Consider the following 19,997-nt stretch of genomic DNA (forward strand, 5'->3'; position numbering starts at 1 on the left):
GCGCCCAAAAGGACCAAGAACTCCTGAGGACAGCGGCTCTGTCTGGAGAAACCTACAACTAAGGATCCCCACCTCACTCCAGATGCGCGAGTCCTGACCCTTGTCTACCCGACGCCCACAGCCCATGTCCAGGTTGTCCACCCAGCAAGATAGGGTCCCCACGCGATTGTGAGCAAGTGCCCACTGTGTGTTGATCTCTCCATCCCTCCACAACGACGCCTGCAGGGGAATCCAGTGGACCCCCCCTGACTGCGAGCTCCGAACAAAGATATCTGATGCACACACTGCACCCGCAGCCCCCAGACTTTGGAGAAACTGACCCCCGGTGCCCCATCGTTCAGCAGGCGGTGTGACCAGGACACCCCCTCCCCGGACCTTGCCTGCAGCCACGGAGTGACTCCGGGGTCCCCTCATAGACCAGCATTGGAAACCCGATGTCCTGTTTGCACCCTGCTCCCGGTCGCCCCTGTGCTGCTGAGGGTGTGTGTTTGGTGCCTACTTGTGGCACCTCAAGCGCTCTTCTAATCCCTCCCTGGTCTGCCCTCCGAGTCTCGGGTACGTACCTGCTGGCTGACAGGATTCAGAGTACCCCCTGTCTCCATAGGAACCTACGTTAATTTTACTCAACTTTTACCTCTGTATCTGTGTGGCCCGTGTTGCTGGTGGTGGGTGTTTGGGGTTAACTTGAACCCCAACCAGTGGACTTCCTAAAACCCAGAGACTGAGACTGTAAGTGTTGTACTTACCTGTCAAAAGATCAAATTTTTCAAAATTTCAGCCACATATAATGATATAATATGTTCTGCGCCTCCTTTATGTATCCCCTTGTCATGGCCCTCCGCCTTGAACCACTCTGCTAACAGTTCCATTGCATTAGTAAACAGTAAGGGGGAGAGTGGGCCCCCTTGTCTTGTACCTCGGTGTATGTCATACATGTTGGAACCATGTTGCCCAGTCTTAACTCTTGCCATTGGAGAGGCATACAGCAACCCAATTTCTGCCTCTCCTAGCCCCATTCAGTGCATAGTAACTTCCAAATAATCCCAGCACACTGTGTTGAAGGCCTTCTCGAGGTTGACTGACACTACCACTGCATTAGAATCAGTCAGGTGGGGGAGACTGTACAGTATACAATCTGCAGAGCATATGGGAGGTGTTTGGCTAGGTATGAACCCACACTGGTCGCGTTGGATCAGGGCCTGCATATGAGCAGTAGTCTGTTGGCCAAGACCTTACTTAGGATCTTCAAATCTGTTGAGCATAGAAAGAGGTGGGGCGGGGTTGGGGCTCTGCTGTTTGCAGGTGGATTAGGAGCGGGTTGTGCTCTGAGAACGTGTGGCCAAGGTATTCTGAATGTCGTACCTGCCCACAGAGTGATCTTCTGCAAACAAATCTCTCTTTTCTAGTGTGGACATGGTGTATGTGGGAATAGTAAGTAATCTCTAATGGGTGGTGTGTTCACCACACATCATCCATGGCCCAGTTGGGCAGCCATGCAGTTAGTCCTGCGACCATTCTAATAGGAAGAGCCCCTTACACAGGTGGAAGGGAGCGATCTAGGCCTGTGTCTAGGACACCATTAAAGTCCCCGCCAATGAGGAAAGAGGCCATACGGGTGGTTAAGGTATGGAGTTAGGGGACCTGATCCTGATTAGGGTCATATACCGTTCCCAGTACGATGGGTTTACCATGCAAGCGACCTTCCACAGATACCTATCTCCCATCGTCATCCACCACCACACTCGCCCAGATCAATGTACCTCGGGTGTATGCAGAATAAGCATTTGCAAACAATTTCCCCCGCCGACAGAGATGGTCCGCCTCTATCTGCGTGAGGTGCGTCTCCTGCAGCATTGCTATATGCACCTCTCGTCTTTTCAAGTACGACAGAATCTTCCACCAGAGATCACATAGGAAACAAATAAATAATAAACAAAATCCCAACTCCCCACCCAAGGACAGTCTGGCAATGGCTAGCCAGCCAGCCAAACTGTGCATAATAGCTGTACTAGTGGAGAAAACAAAACCGTCTCAACTAAGGTGAAGAGGTGGGCGGGATGGCAGGGTGCCTAAGATATTGTCCCGCATTCTTACAGCCCTTCAGGACAAAGTCCAACATGTGCATTCAGCGAGTCCACATAGTCTGTCTAAATTATATCTTCGGAGGTCTGGGGCGTCACACGGGCCTAGTCCTCTGGTGTGCCAGCTTGGGAGTCAGAGTCTGAAGGGTGGGTATTGGGTCTTGGTCCTGGTCACCCCTTGCCTCCTCTCCATCCAACATGTGAGCCTCAGCCAGTGAGGCCGCCTCCCGAAGTGTCAACAGTTTCCCCTCCTCAGACTGGATCGGCATGGGGTTGGTGAACTCAGTTCGGAAGGCCCGATCTTCTCCTCCTTTTACGACGTTGGGTAGTTAAAACAACCTCCATCCGGTATCTGTCTGTCAGATTTGTATTTTTCCAGCCATTTCCATGCTTCCTCAGGGTCCTGGCAGAAATGTGTCGTTCCATCAACTTCAATCTAGAGGGAAAGAGCAAGGTAAAGGATATCACCTCATTCCGAAGTGCTCTTTTCACTGCCAGAAACGTGGCGCGATTGGACTGCAAAGCCACTCTAAAGTCTGGAAATAAACTAGCCTGACCCTCCCCCACTCCAAAAGGTCCAACCTCCCATGCCTTCCGCAGCAGCAGGTCACGAGTGCGATAATGAAGGAGTTTAGCCACAACAGGTCTGGGTGGCCTACCAGGAGGAGGCAGGCGCTCCGCGACTTGGTGCGCCCTCTCTAGAGGAAAGAAGGGTGTGAGGCCATCCCAGTCCATGAGGGCACGCAGCCACGGCTCCAGGAATTCCACCATGTTCTTCCCTTCCACGCTCTCTGGCAATCTGACAATACAGATATTGTTGCACTAACTGCGCTCATCTGCCTCTTCTGCCCTATGCTGTAGTTGGTAAGTGTGACACCTGGAGTTTCAGTGCCTGGTGGGATAGTTGTAGGTCCGTGACTGAAGATTCCACATCTCTCACTTTATCTGTAAGTTTCTGATGGTCCTCCAGGGCAGGCAGCTGTCCTCTCATATCAGTGAGCCTCCATAGCCCCATAAGGGAGCTACTGTCTGCTGTGCCCCTCCTGACTCAGTCAGTCCTCACATGTGGTCCCTTGTCCCAGTGGGGTCCTAGCAGGGCTTGCACTCTGTATTTCAGTTGGCCGTGGTTTGGGGCGGAGGGGGCCTACACAGCTCCCTCACTCCACCCACGCATGCCATCTCTCGTTCCAGGTGGGCCTAACTCTGCCCCACACCTTTCATTGGGGCACTCCTGGGCCCCCAAGCACTCAGCCCTGCACTCACCGCCGATACCCTGTTCAATCGTGACATTCTCTGTATGTAGGGGGGCACCTCCAGTCTCCAGTGCTGTCAGTTGTGGCCCCCAGCAGTCCTCAGCCGTCTCTGTGCTAGTGGCCCTTCACCGCTCCACCAGACCTCTGTGCATGGGCGGGTCTGCTTCCCTTGTCGCCAGGCCTCCCAGTCTTCCTGTACTCACTCGGGCCCACTGCAGCGGTCACCCGCCTAGATCAACTGCCTTGCGGATCAAGAAGATTCCCCTGGCGCCTCACCGTAGCTCCTCTCTGCCGCCAGGCCCTGGGCGTCTCGGTCCGCGTAGGCCCTAAATCTTGTTGCCTCCCACCCAGTCACCACACTGCTTCCATCTGTGGGAGATGCTACTAAATAGGTGGTGGTGGGGCACTGTGGCTATATCCTAGCTTCTGCAGTGCCGATCGCCTTCTACCGCTGCCTTAATCATTAGGATTTTGTGGGCCAACGCGCAGCATTGAGATTACACGTCTGACATGTTGGCTCCCGTAGTCACGTTCCTGCTTTCAGATTTGTATATAGTGGTACAAATGTAGATAAATGTGCATGGACATCTTTTCTCTATACTTCAGCTACACTCCTTTTCTCACCCACCTGTGGGATAAAAATCTAACAGAGTACTCGATGCCCATGCGTAGTATCACTGAGAAGGAGTCACTCGATCCTGTGACTCAAAAATGCTTCTTCAGAGAAAACCAACTTGCAGCATCCGAACTAAACTCTAGATGGCAGGAGCATGCAAAGCATGTGAATCTGCAGCACTGCATGCCACAAACAGATGCTTACTGGCTATGTAACATTTTCCTTCCATTGTAAATAGATATTGTAATGAATTACTGTAATCAAATGATCCATCTCATTGAATCTTAACAATTGTGCAAAATAAATCCCCCTCCCCCAAATCTTCAAACCATGAGTGAGGATAAGAGAACTGTGTGTTGTGTGGGGAAACCAGGTCCAAGGGACCTTCTCTATGAGCCTGTGGATAGTTACTGGGTGACATAGGGCAGTCCTATAATATTTTATCTGGAAAAGATATAGTGTCCAAGTATGGGTTGGGCCAGCTGTGAGGGGGAGGCCGACTGAGAGGAAAGTCACTAGGGGACCCTAAATGTATTAAACATTTTTATAGTTAACCAGAAGTACATCCACCATTCGCTCCATTGTGAAGGCCTGCCACAACCTAGCATACCACTGAGTGATTGGAGGAGCCCCTTGTTTTTTCCAAGAAGCTGCCAATGTCTTCTTACTCACTTCCAAGCACATCCACGTGATTGAGCAATCTCCTAAGGTTTGGCGTTTGAGGGGCTCATCCTGCAAACCTAAAAAAGTGAAACCTGGTATAGAGGGGATTGGGTATCCCAGTATGGTTTTGATGTAGGCTACAATTTCAGACCAGAAGGGTCGTTTGTGTGAAAGACTTTTCTAATAGCTTTACGTAATTCCTTTTGGAAAAGGCAGTCCCTCATTAGTGGGGCAGGGAAGAGCCACCTGTGATATTTACTTGTTGGAGAGCTCATTCCAAATTCAGTGCTACCGAGACGTGGTCTGAGAGAGATATTAAGTGAATTTCACATTGCATAATCGAATGTTTCATTGATCGGCTCACAAAGGGGATGCAAGCAATGTGAGGGGGGAGAAGGTGGTGTAATTTCAAGTTTCAGGATGAGTGACCTTCCAAGCATCTATCAGCCCTGTGGAACTGAATGTATGTTTAAGGGTTTTAGAAAAGCTCCCAGTAAAGGAGCGGTGAGGATAGGTGATCTCTTGTGCTAGATCACTAGTCAAATTGAAGTCTTCCATTAAAATAATCTCTCCCTCGGCAAACTCTCTAAGAAGGGTAAGACTTTATTGTACGAAAGTAGTCTGAGCTGTGTTAGGAAACACAATAGTCTCTATTTATGTCCCTACGTGCATAAGATAAAGGCAAGTGGGTATGATTGTCAAGATGCTCCTAGAGAAAGGGTTTCCCTTTGCCAATAGGCAGTCCTCCATTCTCAGAGCCTATGAAAGTTGTAACAAACTGATGAACACCAGATTAAAGAAATTTTGCAGTATGAGATTAACCAATAGGCCATACAGTCAAAGGATACCAGGATCTAGCCCCCCCCCCCCCACCACCACCACCCCAATAGTAAGCTTTGATGAGCAGAGCAATACGTTTGTGTCAACCCAGGGCCCTGAGTTTCTCTTGCTTTTTCGTTCGTCTCTGCGTGAGCCATGGTCCTCTATCCGTTCCTGTCGGTGAACTCCTGGATGGCTGCTCTTGCTGTCCCTCAGTGGATCTGCAGTCCAGAGATGGTATGCCTATTGGCTTCACCGCCTCTACCATATCTGTAGGACGTTGGCTCTGTATGTGCTATTTCAAAGTAAGGAATAGCATGCACAGAGTCCAAGGGTTCCCCTTAGAGGTAAATACTAATGCTCTATTTTGTGGTAGTGTGGTCGAGCAGTAGGCTTATCCAAGGAGTAGTGTTAAGCACTTGTTGTACATACACATAGACAATAAATGAGGTACACACACTCAGAGACAAATCCAGCCAATAGGTTTTGTTATAGAAAAATATCTTTTCTTAGTTTATTTTAAGAACCACAGGTTCAAATTTTACATGTAAAAGCTCTTTTGAAAGGTATTGCAGGTAAGTACTCTAGGAACTTTGAATCATTACTTTAGCATGTATACTTTTCACATAAAACACAATAAGCTGTTTTAAAAGTGGACACAGTGCAATTTTCACAGTTCCTGGGGGAGGTAAGTTATTGTTAGTTTCAACAGGTAAGTAAGGCACTTACAGGTTTCAGTTTTTGGTCCAAGGTAGCCCACCGTTGGGGGTTCAGAGCAACCCCAAAGTTATCACACCAGCAGCTCAGGGCCGGTCAGGTGCAAAGGTCAAAGAGGTGCCCAAAACACATAGGCTATAATGGAGAGAAGGGGGTGCCCCGGTTCCAGTCTGCCAGCAGGTAAGTACCCGCGTCTTCGGAGGGCAGACCAGGGGGGTTTTGTAGGGCACCGGGGGGGACACAAAGTAGCACAGAAAGTACACCCTCAGCAGCGCGGGGGCGGCCGGGTGCAGTGTGCAAACATGCGTCGGGTTTCCTTCAGTTTTCAATGGGAGACCAAGGGGTCTCTTCAGCGATGCAGGCAAGGGGGGGGCTCCTCGGGGTAGCCACCACCTGGGCAAGGGAGAGGGCCTCCTGGGGGTCACTCCTGCACAGAAGTTCCGTTTCTTTAGGGGCTGGGGGCTGCGGGTGCAGGGTCTTTTCCAGCCGTCGGGAAATGGAGTTCAGACAGTCGCGGTCAGGGGGAGCCTGGGGATTCCCTCTGCAGGCGTCGCTGTGGGGGCTCAGGGGGGACAACTTTGGTTACTCACAGTCGTAGAGTCGCCGGAGGGTCCTCCCTGAGTTGGTTGTTCTCCACCAGTCGAGTCGGGGTCGCCGGGTGCAGTGTTGCAAGTCTCACGCTTCTTGCGGGGAATTGCAGGGGTCTTTAAATCTGCTCCTTGTAACAAAGTTGCAGTTCTTTTGGAGCAGTGCCGCTGTCCTCGGGAGTTTCTTGTCTTTTTCGAAGCAGGGCAGTCCTCAGAGGATTCAGAGGTCGCTGGTCCCTTGGAAAGCGTCGCTGGAGCAGGTTCTTTGGAAGGCAGGAGACAGGCCGGTAAGTCTGGGGCCAAGGCAGTTGGTGTCTTCTGGTCTTCCTCTGCAGGGGTTTGTCAGCTCGGCAGTCCTCCTTCTTGTAGTTGCAGGAATCTAAATTCTTAGGTTCAGGGGAGCCCTTAAATACTAAATTTAAGGGCGTGTTTAGGTCTGGGGGGGTTAGTAGCCAATGGCTACTAGCCCTGAGGGTGGGTACACCCTCTTTGTGCCTCCTCCCAAGGGGAGGGGGTCACATTCCTATCCCTATTGGGGGAATCCTCCTTCTACAAGATGGAGGATTTCTAAAAGTCAGAGTCACCTCAGCTCAGGACACCTTAGGGGCTGTCCTGACTGGCCAGTGACTCCTCCTTGTTTTTCTCATTATCTCTCCTGGACTTGCCGCCAAAAGTGGGGGCTGGGTCCAGGAGGCGGGCATCTCCACTAGCTGGAGTGCCCTGGGGCATTGTAACACGAAGCTTGAGCCTTTGAAGCTCACTGCTAGGTGTTACAGTTCCTGCAGGGGGGAGGTGTGAAGCACCTCCACCCAGAGCAGGCTTTGTTTCTGTCCTCAGAGAGCACAAAGGCTCTCACCGCATGAGGTCAGACACTCTTCTCTCAGCAGCAGGCTGGCACAGACCAGTCAGTCCTGCACTGAACAATTGGGTAAAATACAGGGGGTATCTCTAAGATGCCCTCTGTGTGCATTTTTTAATAAATCCAACACTGGCATCAGTGTGGGTTTATTATTCTGAGAAGTTTGATACCAAACTTCCCAGTATTCAGTGTAGCCATTATGGAGCTGTGGAGTTCGTTTTTGACAGACTCCCAGCCCATATACTCTTATGGCTACCCTGCACTTACAATGTCTAAGGTTTTGCTTAGACACTGTAGGGGCATAGTGCTCATGCACATATGCCCTCACCTGTGGTATAGTGCACCCTGCCTTAGGGCTGTAAGGCCTACTAGAGGGGTGACTTACCTATGCCACAGGCAGTGGGAGGTTGGCATGGCACCCTGAGGGGAGTGCCATGTCGACTTACTCGTTTTGTTCTCACCAGCACACACAAGCTGGCAAGCAGTGTGTCTGTGCTGAGTGAGGGGTCCCCAGGGTGGCATAAGATATGCTGCAGCCCTTAGAGACCTTCCCTGGCATCAGGGCCCTTGGTACCAGGGGTACCAGTTACAAGGGACTTACCTAGGTGCCAGGGTTGTGCCAATTGTGAAAACAATGGTACATTTTAGGTGAAAGAACACTGGTGCTGGGGCCTGGTTAGCAGGGTCCCAGCACACTTCTCAGTCAAGTCAGCATCAGTATCAGGCAAAAAGTGGGGGGTAACTGCAACAGGGAGCCATTTCTTTACAATATCCATTTAGTGGTGTGACGTATTTTGATATTTAAAGGCAAAGCCAAATGGATAAGTAAACCAATATTTGATGTGATCAGTGCACAGTTTGTCAGTGACAGGTCGAAATTGAAGTCTTTGAGGAAAAGTGGATGGTGCAATATCCTGAAACACGTAGCATGACGCACCCTGGAAGGAGACCAACTCAGTCTTTCTTGCAGCCTGCAGGATAGCTTCCTTCACTTTAAGAATGTAATTTTGCTAGTGCATCTCACGGTCGTTTCCCTGCTTGTGGAGGTGCTACTTGGTGAACCCGCTCCAGTTTAACCTTGTCCTGTTTGTCCCCCAGGAGCTCAGAAAACATGCATACTACAAATGCCTCCAAGTCCGGGCCCTCGACTTATTCTTCCAGATTTTGTCGGCAAATGTTGTCCATTCTGAAGTGATTCTCCAAATCCTCACATTTTAAGATTGTCGACTGTAATTTGTTATATAGAGCCCTCCAGTTGGCTCACATGCTGTTCCAGAGTCTGGCATTTATTTTCCAAATCAAGACTACTTTTGCTCAGAAAGTCTATATCTTGTCTCGATGTTAGTTTGTCATTAAGGTCTGAGCAAAGAGTGTCTAGCGAGGTAGCTAGATCTGTTTTTAAATCCACTCTCAGCTCTTAGTCGTGCAGGAAAGACAGATGTTCCTTGGTCAACATCATTGTGTCATTTTTAACAGAGGAAGAGTGAGCGTCCCTTGAATCTGTCGATTTGAAAGTAGCTGGATCCTCTATTCAGCTGTCTTATTTTTTTTTTTTTTTTTTTTATTTTTTTTTGGGAGGCATGTAGGCTACAGCCAAGGGCTCGAGGTAGGGACTGAGTGAGACGAAACAAAGCTTCCCTATGCAAGCCACTGAAAGTAACATAACCTCTAAGATTTTTCCCCTTTCAGAACATTGTGCCATAAACAGTGTGATGCTCCAGTTAGTTTAGGCACTATACAGCTTGGGGCCTGCTTAATGGGGATCTCTATGCATTTGTGTCCATCTCCTGCAGTCAGGCTACATAATCATAATGCTGCCCCATGCCAAGCAGCCTCGGACTTCAAGAAGGGCCACTCATTTGTAAGGCCTCCAAATGTATCACACCAAGCAGGTCCAAGATCACCAAAGGCTTATTTTGTCCTAGTATACAGAGCTGCTTGTCTAAAACAGCTTGCATGCGCTAAGGGGAGCTGAAATTGAGGGTCAGGCCTTATTTCTTAATTTGTTGCATGTTATCAGGCCTCCTTCCACCCACTCACCCTCCACACCCCCTCATACTTGCGGAGGCTCATTGTCTCTGAAGCGGCCTCTATCTTTAAGTCAGACAGGCTCGTCTGTCTCCTCTCCTGTGGAATGCCAAAAAACTGCCCACCTAGTCTTGGTGTGCAGCGCTGTCCAGGAACCTTAGGGTTAAGAGGTGAGGCAGGGCTTGCAGTATTGTCTGTGCGGCAGCGCTTGCACTCACCAGCACCATGTTTGGGTTGGCAGTGGTGGCCGCGGCTCCGGCACCTCACGCCTTCGCTGCTGCCTAAATAGCTTACCAGTGCATTGCCAGGCTCATGGCACTCAAGGCATGGCTTGGGTGGCAAGATGACCCGACTACAGTTTTTATAGTGGGGCAGTCCAGCTCCGGTTTTTTTCCGTCCTAAAAATGGTCGTAGCTTTAAGCCTATGAACGAGAACTAGCCACACGGGACCGTGAGGATCTGATGAAAAATCGTCTGAAACTTCTTGATTTTCTACTCCTCTTTGTGTTATTAACAAAAAAAAATGCAAATTCATTAAAAATGCAATGAACAACTTATTAAAATTTTTAGGACAAAACGTAACGAGTTCCGTCTTGCTTTATTGAAGCTAGCTGTTATGTTTGCAACTTGTGTTTCATTATTGCTTACACGTCCGTGGTTATCTCTGGTTTTTAATGTACCCTTGTAGAACAACGTTAGAAGGTTCGAAAAAGATGGCTTTTTACACCGCTTATTTTCTCTTATTTGAAGTTTTTTTTTTCTTTCTTGAATTGAGTTTTGACAGCATGTATCCTCTGACCAGCTGCATCTGATCACTTTTATTTCTTTTTCTTTAGAATGTTGGCTGCAGACGATGTGAGTGCTGGATTCCCCGAGAACGTTGTCTCTCTTTCAGAAGAGGTGAAACTGTCTTCGACTGGCCTCAGGCTCATAAAAGACTCTCCCACAGTCAATGGATGCCTGGAGTTGCTCAGTGACTACTTGAAATCGAACATGGCTGGTCTGGAAAGACGAGATGACTTGGCAGTTATATCTGCCCCAGGTGCTGGAAAGGAGAACTGCCACAGAGTAGACCCTTCTGGTCTTCATCTGCCTACGGTGAACTATCCAGTGGAAATGTCAAGGAGGAGAAATGAATTGTCATTCCGAGCCCTGTTAGAATTTGGAGTACAGCGTTCTGGGACTGAACAAACCGGTTCCACTCAGGGAGAAAGTGTGTGCTGCAGACTGAGGAATAATACTGTATGCTCATTCAATCATCATTCTGGTGAATGCACTGATAGAGAGCCTGCTGCAGTCTGTTATGCAGGACTGTCTGCTTCAATCGGTGAACAGATAAAGGTTTGCCATGACACACCCTCAGCGATACTTGAAATAAATGTTGCTAAAAGGCATCTAGGGAGTAAAGGCCTGATGCAATCTGACTCTGATTTGAATGAAACTACCTCCTCCTCTATCAAGAAACGCAAGCGATCTGGCCACCTCAGTCCTCGAGCATTAAAACGGCGGCCAGTCGAGCCTGCTGGTTGTTCGCCTGACCCACTCGGTGCTCCTTACCAACATGATGAGCAAAAACCTGTACATACGCTGAGCTGCATTGAAGGAAATCCGGCAGGCAGCATGCGAAGTTCAGTTGTGGAGCAGCGGGAGGTATTTCCCAGCATGCCCTGCGCACCCGCGCAGCCTCTTTCAGCAGCGGCACATCCCACACTGCCGAAGGACCTTCAACACTATGAGCACCTTCTAGGTCACTGGGAGTGCTTTTCCCCCAGAACGGATGTTGATCCGACTATGCCCTCAGGATTGACTGGTAGTAGAGATGAGTGGGACATGGATACTGTGACTCCTCAGGGTCAGAAAACACTGGTGAAGGAGCAGGGGTTTTCATGCGGTGTGGACAGCCCAGCTGTGAATGAACTATCCTCCTTGTACTGCAAAGAATACCGAAAAGAACGATCTGTGCTTCACGAATTGCAGCACATGGAACGAGTGCAGTGCGCGTCGCCTGCAGGCCCTTCGCATTCCTTTACCAGTGGATGCGGTGTCCGTCTGCGAGCCTCACCCACGCACATTTGTACTGTAGATGCTGCCGATGTATTGTGTATCTCCACAGGGCAGGTTTCAACATCTGGTCTTAAGAATGGAATGGGCGTGACATCCGTAGAGGGCGTTTCCTCTTTATCAAACTGGGATGTCCAGCTGCTCTCTCAATTGGGCAGTCTTCATGCCATGAAAGAGCACACACTGGATGTGGAGGATCTGCGGCGGACTTCTGTCAGCATGCAAGACACTGGCTATGAATCTCATCTCTGCTCAGTGTTAAAGCCAAAATCTGAGTTGGAATGGGTACTCAAGGAAGAGCCTGTTAATGCCAACTGTTGGACAGAAGCAAATGGTATCCCCTTCAATATGTTTGAGGCTTGTCTCAGTGGCTTGACCAGTTGAACACTGATAATTCTGCAGGGTTAGTGGTTCCTCGAATCCCTCTGGTGCCTCCAAGGCGGCCAAAGTGCTCTTACTCGTGCTCTTCAGTTACTGACTATGTAAAGGGCGAGCATTGGCCTAGCATCAATAGGTGTCCTTCAGGAAGGCGCTGACACTGATTCATTGCAATGAAACCAAAGAATTCTATTTTTGAAACGCTGGGTAACTGGTGTATTTATTTGTTGATTAGTAACCAGCGGCACAGACTGCCAGACAGTGGCTCAGGTTTTGACGTGCGTTCGCCCTGGTGCAAACCGTACAACAGGCCGTTCCTTTATTCAGAATTTCACCCTTTCTATTTATTCTCATACCAAGAGACCTCCTCCAGTCCGCTTTCTACCTCCTAACATGCGCCAAGAAAATATGCAAGTATGAATGCTTGCTGCACTTGACATATTAATGTAATGTCGGTGAACATTCCGTACTCTGCATTAGAACCCTCTGGTAATTGGGCAGATCAAGCCCAATAACTGGCGTACAGTCCGCAAAATGGAAATGCAGCTTTGTGCCTTTTAGCGAAATCCTGTGCTGTCGCACTGAAGCAACAAAATGCCTGTCAGTATATTTCTGAAGTTCTGTATGTTTTTCAAAAGGAGTTTACATTCCAGCATTCATAATGAATTTGTTTTTGATAACTAATTACGTGATGGGGCGAGTAATATGAGGTGTAAATTAATAACCCAATAAGGACGTGTGAGACAGGCTAAGAATACCGGTGATTTGTCTAGTTTCTGTTTCCCAACCGTTGATACTCTGAACTCCTTTTTTTTTTTTTTCTTGAGCTCTGGTCTACGCTGCTTCCCACATTTTAGGAAAGGACTCTGTTTACGAAAGGGGGGGGGGGGCTTAGGGGCGTAAGGGTCGTTCCACTGGACAATACTGAAACAGCCAAAGCAAATTGAGTGCAGCAGGTGAATTTTAAATAAGGAGGATTTGGGCTGCTGTCCCAATTTGCTTCTGCAGTCTTCTAAAAGCTGTATTTCGCACAAATAACTCGTGGAATGGTCTTGAAGTCTTAGTGTAAAGGTTTGGGATAGCAGCTGACTGATTGCTGTACATCACTTATTTATCTAAAAACGATTGTCTTCCTGAGGCCAGAAGGAAACGGGGCCAATGCACCTTTTTACAAAGGATGTGCCGCCCCACATGGCAGCCGCGGACTTGCTGAGGGCAGCGCATTCAAGTGTAATAAAGAGCAACCTTTTAAAAGCTGCTCCGTGTTTCACAGTGCAGGTCCAGGAGGGTAGAGGGATTCCCCTTGCAGGCAGGTGCAGTGAGTGACTGCACCCACCGGCAAGGGGTTGTCCCCACTTCCTCCTCGCCAGAGGCCTGCCTTTAGGAGGTGCACTGAAAATACACTACCTTTTTGTGGCGCACTTTAAGTGCGCCTCCTGAAGGCATGTTTGCCTCTGCGCCTACAGCCACAATACATCATGAGTGCAGAGGTAGTGTTTCCCCATTGCATGGTGCCATGCCCCCATGCAAAGGAGGGAACACACTCTTATGATACTGCTGGCGCAACATTTGAGGCAGCGCTATAAGTATTACAGAAGGGGATGCACAACCATCTGCACTCCCATTGGTAATAGCATTGTTTGGGGGGGGGGGGGGGTTGACACGCACAAGGCGGGCACACGCATTTGTTGCACCCCAGAGGCACGATGTGGATATACCTTAAATGGGGCATGAGGCCAACTAAATAGAGTAAGAAAGGGCAAAACACTCATACTGAGCACGTGTCCACCTACTTACATTGTATTCTATCACTGTTCCAGAGTTTGAACCTGTTCCTTTACCATCATTATGAAAAGCCATCCACAGTGGACAGGAAGTGGTAGAAAGGGACCTGTATGTTCCAAGTACTTTATTGCTGGTCTAAAAAGCCCTTTAAAATGGGTATTTTAAACTTCAGTGTCATTTTGGTACACAAAGACATTTAGAACTATTACTGCAAATACAATTTTTGCACAGATTTGCAGGAGAGTGTCAAAGACTGAGTAGTTTGTTGGCAGTGTCTAATAAGTGGTTCCCTGTGACTTTCATAGAGAGGAGGTACCTTACTGACCCATTCATTCAAAACAACAAAACTGCCCATTCAGAAAGAGAGTTGCTTGATAGATTTGAAGTATGAAGGAATGGTCAGGGTTTTCCTGCTTCCCTCTCTTTGGGAACCGTCGGCAGTGTAAACAATATTCTATCGTCTCTGATGGAACCTGCAGTTTTATTAATTTTGTTGGGGCTGGGGTGTGGACACCCCGCACCCACCCCTCCCCACCACTAGCCTTCCACTCACTGCAGCCCTTCTTGGACTGAGCAGATGCATTCACTAACAGTTGGTGTGTGTGTGTATATGTATGTATATCTATATATGTATGTGTGTGTTCATTTTGCTGTAATAAATTAACTTGGAAGGAGACATCGTGTGACTGATGCGTTTTTTCTGTTGTCGGAGGAAACATAGTGCTAAAGAATTAGGGGGTTCGCGACCCCGTCTCAGTCTGCCGTGAGGGCGCAGACCAACGTGTGTTTTGGAGGAAGATAGATATATATAATTGGTTTTTATTTTTTTATTTTTTGTATCTTCCGGGCACTTCTGGTCTGTGCGTTCTGTTCAGGCTGTGTTACTGCATGTTGCTGTAGCCCATGCTAAGACTGATCATTTTTATATGGTGATGCATGGGTAAAAATTACCCTGGCCTGCTTCCATTTTAGTCCCATGGTGGTGTATCCTCGCCTGTTTATACTCTTGACATGCAGCCTTGAATTTTGTGGTGACAATCTGATTGTTTTTTTGGTTTTTGGGGTTCACAGCCTTATAGACCAGTATTAGAAGGTTCATGCTTAAGTGCGTGTGGGTGGGGTTTTCTGACCTGTGTCCCACATCTGAGACCTTTTAGTTGGCTCTGTAGACTAATTTCTTTCTTACCTTCAGCATTGAACATAGGAGTAAAGTCCTCCGACATCCTGTGCTTTGAAACCTATTCATCAAAGTCCGTCCTCCAGATTTGACGTAGTTCTTCTTCTTTTTTTTTTTTTTTTGGCTTCGGGAGGCAGTCATACAAGTGAGAAAAAATTCTCCTTGCATATTAACACCAGTACTTCCTGTTATTTTCCTTTTCCTAGTGGCACAGATGAAGCTTAAAGTCCTGATTAGTCAGTGGTGATGAACGGGCTGCGTTGACTTTCATGTGACTGCTGAAGGAATGTCCTGGGCTCATGGTGGGACTTTGTGTGTACCCCATGCCCTCGTTCCATATTGCTTAAGAAAATTCTGAATGAGTATCCCGGGTGCTTACCTTTCTGCTTTTATAATCTTCCTTAAAGCAGAATACTCCTGTTTCACATCATAAATCTTCTACCATAGTGACCTTACGTCATAATGCCCATCTCAAGTTGGTAAACACCTGAAGACACATGCACCCAAAACAGGAGGGATACTTTTGTAGCGCTTGCTCTGTCTTCGTAAACATTTTGTTGAATTCCTGCAATATGGTAAAACCATAAGAATCCTAGAAGCAGTCCCATGGTTGAAAGTAGAGGCAGCTTCCAGTCCATCAGCCTGGGTTACAAGAATGTCAAAAGTTGAAGGGGTCTGATTTGTTCACTGGCGCCTGCCCCTCACTTGGGGCCTGTGCAAGGTGAATGACCTGAACATAAAAATATGGACTGCAACGAACCCAAACTGAATGCAAAGGGACCAGTGTGCAATAGTACAATCTCTTTAATAATGGATTTATTTTGACTGCAAGGTTTTTTTGTCTCCAGAAACGTTTTGTTTTTAATGTTTAATTATAAGCCTTCAGTGCACCCCTAAAGAGTATAAAACATTTATTTTCATATCTATGTAAACTTAACTCAATCAGTGAAGGTCCATGAGCTGTCCTCCTTGTGCTGCCAAGAATACAGAAAAGGAGACTCTCCTTTTTGACGTTCCGTGTTTCACTGGTTGGCTCTTCAAGGGCAGATCTCGTTTGGAGACATGGATTAAAGTGAGCTATTGTGAAGGGATGGAAATATTTAGGCTTTTGCCTACTGATTTTGTAAGTGCTTCAGTAAAAAAACATGCTCTTAAGTTCTTGGTGGGTTAAGAGGTCCTGTAGCAAATGAAGAAAATATTAGAACAAAAGCATTGCAGTAATGCAAACTCATCTCGGTGATAAAAATAGCTTGCAGTCAATATCGTCTATCATAGAGCACTGAATAATTTACTAGCTGTGTAATGATGATTCCCTCCACTCCTCCGTGTATGTTTTTGGATCGTATATAGAGGGAAGATGGGATGTGGGTGGTGGCAGGTGAGCAGGTGGAGTGTTCCATTGAAACAGCACCCCCTTTGGATACAGGGCACTGAAGGAGGATGAGCTGTAATTTAAAGGATTTCCTTCTGCTTTGCTACGTAGGCAAGTTTACCAATTTATAGACACGCACCTTTTCCGCGCCCCACACACACTTGTTAAATTTCGTTTCCCCTAGTGGCAAGGACTGACGGCGCAAGAAAGTTAAGGTTATTTCAAACTCGTATGAAGAAGGAAAGCCCTTCACGCTTGAGGTGCAAGAAAAGGTGCCGTTTTTCCAAAGTATTTTTCAGGTGGGTCCTCGCGTAGAAGAGAGCAGTCAGTCTTTACCACTGGACCGATCCTCTGTGACACATCTATGGTAGCTGCTGTGAGAGCTCCAGTGCTCATTGAAGTCGATCTAACTCTTCAAGCGCTCGGAAATGCACAATGATCCACTTCAAGAATCCTGTGTACATTTACTGAATTAGAAACGAGCTTTCTTCAAATTGGGATGTTACATTGAAGCATAAGAATGCTCATCACATTGAGAGCACTTTGAGAAGAGGCAATTCAACATGCGTCCGTACTATTAGAGTGCCCATTATTATTACAGTGCAGAAACATGAGCAAGCAGAATACAACTTAGTGGCACTTGTAGCATGTGATGCCTTTTGAAAATATGTGATTAATTTATGATCGTGGAACTGTCCCTCTGGGCTGGTTTTGCGCTGGCATGACCTTGAAATATCTCAATTACCACATTATATTTTTAAATGACAGCGCTGCTGCTAGCTTACAGAAAGGTCTCTGCATTGTGGCCAGCAGCACCTACTCCTGTCCCCGAGGGAGATGTTTTTAAGTATTGTGCCCTGGATGCTGCTTGTTTACAATTTGTAGTTTAAACCTGAGGTCAGAACCTTACCCTTCCCTTTCACAGTACTTTGAGGTGTCCTCTGCCTTGTGGCCAACAGTTGCTTAGAGGGCAACTGCCTAGAATATCTTGAGAAGCCTCAAAAAGCCTCCGCGTGTGCGCTCTGGAGTGAAAGCTTCCCGCCAGCACACTCCAGTGGTCCCAGTTCTTTGCTCACTGCATCTCCGAGACTGCAGCAATGACTCCTGACACAGGAAGTGGGAACAATATTGTGACATTAGTTTAGGGGCGCTGTGCACTTGTGTTGCTTTAGCTACCTCTAGGCCACCTAGAGGCATAGCTGCTCCCCTCACTCAACCTTAATGCTGGCAGTGCTTTTACTGCAATATGGGTAAAGCAAATGTCCATAAGGATCAGCAGCTGTGAATGTTTGTGTACCAACCCCCATCCCAAATAATCCATAACAAATGTGCGTAGGGACGTATGTTTTGTGGTCTTCGGTTCGGCTGGAAGCACTTTAAGATATGATTTGGGAACAATCTGCTTCACTCTTTAAGAAAATACAAAGAACAAAGCGCCATTTCTCTTGTGCTCTTTCCTAGGACTTATTCATGGGAAGTTTGTGGGGAAGGAAGGGAGACCTCTGTCTTTTTCAGAAGCCATTAGCACCGATTTGTGCAGGTCTAACATTTCAGCAAGATTTTAATGGACTCTAATGGTTTGTGGTTGGGGAGGGTTCATAACTTTATTTTATTTTCCTCCCCGTCTTCGCAAGAAGATGAGCCTTTAATCACTGACTGACACTCTAAGATTGGCATAATATGGTGCAGAATCAGACGAGGTGCGCTGAAATGGAAGGGCCGAGAGCTTTCTGGTTCCCATCATAGAAGTCTTCCGGTTAATATGATTCTCTGCAGCACTTACTGTGTCCCAAAGGCCCCCTACGCTGTAACATTACCCTGCTAATGCACTAGAGCCATTGATTTCTGCCATAATATGTTGTTCTTCCTAGCGTCGTACACGTGGATTTCAGGCAGAGTGGTCTGTCCGCTGGTACCCACCATGATTTCGTTTTTTTGTTTATAAGGGCTTCTGAATGGCCTCTTTCGTGTGTGCAGCATGTTTATAATGCAGGAATCGGGTTGAATCAGCCTGGCAGTTACATTTTAGTAATTTTTATATTCACATTTAGCCTGCATCACCTCTTTCTCACCACAGACTTCACACTAAAGTGCAGCACGAAATGGGGCTTGGCAAACCGTCAACAGTCTGCAAGGGTTGCCAACTAATCAACGTGTGGCATTTCCTGTCCAATCAGGAACCACTATGGGTAGATGAATGGGCAACCTGCATGACTTCTCAGGTCTAAAGGAATAGAAGTATTGTTAAGACCAGCCTATGATGAGTTGTGCCATCGCTGCTGAATGTTCTTAATGGTAGTCTGCTGCTTTGTGAACATGTGTCTTTCACTTTGGTAAGTGACAAAACCTGGCTCAGGATCTCTCAAGTATGCCGTTTCATATTACTGACCTAAAGATTAACCCACGTTGGCTAATGGTGAATTTGATAGCTCTGCTTTTTTGTCACAAGGTATGTTATGCTGTATAACTGAGTTGACGAAAAGGTGAGATACCTTTTTGTGTAGTTTGGAGAGTCCAGGCTCTGAGGTGTAGATGACATATTTTTGGGCTCTCTCAAGGCCCCTTGATTTGAGAGCACGTTGCCAGTTCTAAAACCTACTGGTAAGATCCTTGGCTCTTGCGCAATCAAACCCGTTTTTCTGACAGTTAAGAGCCCTTGAAGGGCTTTAGAATGTATATTTTTAAATTCTAACCGTTTCTGTTTCATAGCTGTAATCTTTGGAGACTGCAACATCGCTGCACGTGTATGCCACTTGCAAATAGGCGTTAGAAAGACTGTCCGTTTTTAACACGGCCCCGTACTATTGCCTGTTTCAGAATAGAGATTCCGTGTGAGGGGAGCTGCACTCTAAAGACAATAGCAACGCACTGTGGAAAATGCTGTATTTTGAGGAATTTTCAATAGCTTTTACTTAGTGAATACATATCAAATCTTCCTACTATAGTTTCCTTCCCTTAATCCCCATCCATCTCCCTGCGCATCTGATTTAATGGGTTCGCCTGCCTCCCTCCACGTAAAAAAAATATGTATATTTTGCACAATAAGTGACTCCACTCCTCCGTTTGAAATGCCTAACAAAAGTGCCTTAAATGTTAGGCCTTTCTTACCAGCAAAGGGCGATTCTTATTAACTCAGTTTACTAGGCTAGTTTATGTACAGTCTGAGCAAGAGCCGACAATTGGGGATTTATGGGGTTCGTTCTGGCCCAGCAGTTTTATTGTCATTGTGTCTGTTTCTGCGCTGTTTTTTATTGTGTAGTTTGTTTCAATGAGTGTATATATATTGTAAACATTTCAAATATATTTTATGAACTGTGAAGTGTTGTTGATTTTTAAAAGCCCAAATGTTAACTTTAAATGAATTGTTATAATAAAGTGCTAATAAAACCTTGTGTACCTCGGCCATTAATGTTTCCTTTTAGTCCACCTGGCCTGGCCCCTTTTTAGGTTTCGCCTGCACACGCACTTGCACGCATGCTTGTGAAATCTTTTGTTGTTATAAAAAAAAAAAAGGGCTCAGACTCAGCCCCACAGTTACCTGAACGTACCATTGGCTTTCTCCAGCGACACTCTGATTTACACGCTTCGAATTGGGCAGCAC

At 47.2% G+C, this 19,997-nt stretch overlaps 1 protein-coding gene across 4 annotated transcripts in view; it reads left to right on the plus strand.

Moving 5' to 3' along the window:
* DBF4B (DBF4B-CDC7 kinase regulatory subunit) overlaps positions 1–19,797 on the plus strand; it is a 175,315-nt gene extending 155,518 nt beyond the window's left edge. For all 4 annotated transcript variants that reach the window (XM_069237927.1, XM_069237926.1, XM_069237930.1 and 1 more), the window contains exon 13: positions 10,460–19,797. In XM_069237927.1, coding sequence (XP_069094028.1) covers positions 10,460–12,068 — 1,609 coding nt within the window. In that variant the 3' untranslated portion in view covers positions 12,069–19,797. The remainder of the gene's footprint in view (positions 1–10,459) is intronic.
* Positions 19,798–19,997: the final 200 nt, after the last annotated feature.

This window comes from Pleurodeles waltl, chromosome 6 (assembly GCF_031143425.1).
Source record: "Pleurodeles waltl isolate 20211129_DDA chromosome 6, aPleWal1.hap1.20221129, whole genome shotgun sequence".
Lineage (NCBI taxonomy): Eukaryota > Metazoa > Chordata > Amphibia > Caudata > Salamandridae > Pleurodeles > Pleurodeles waltl.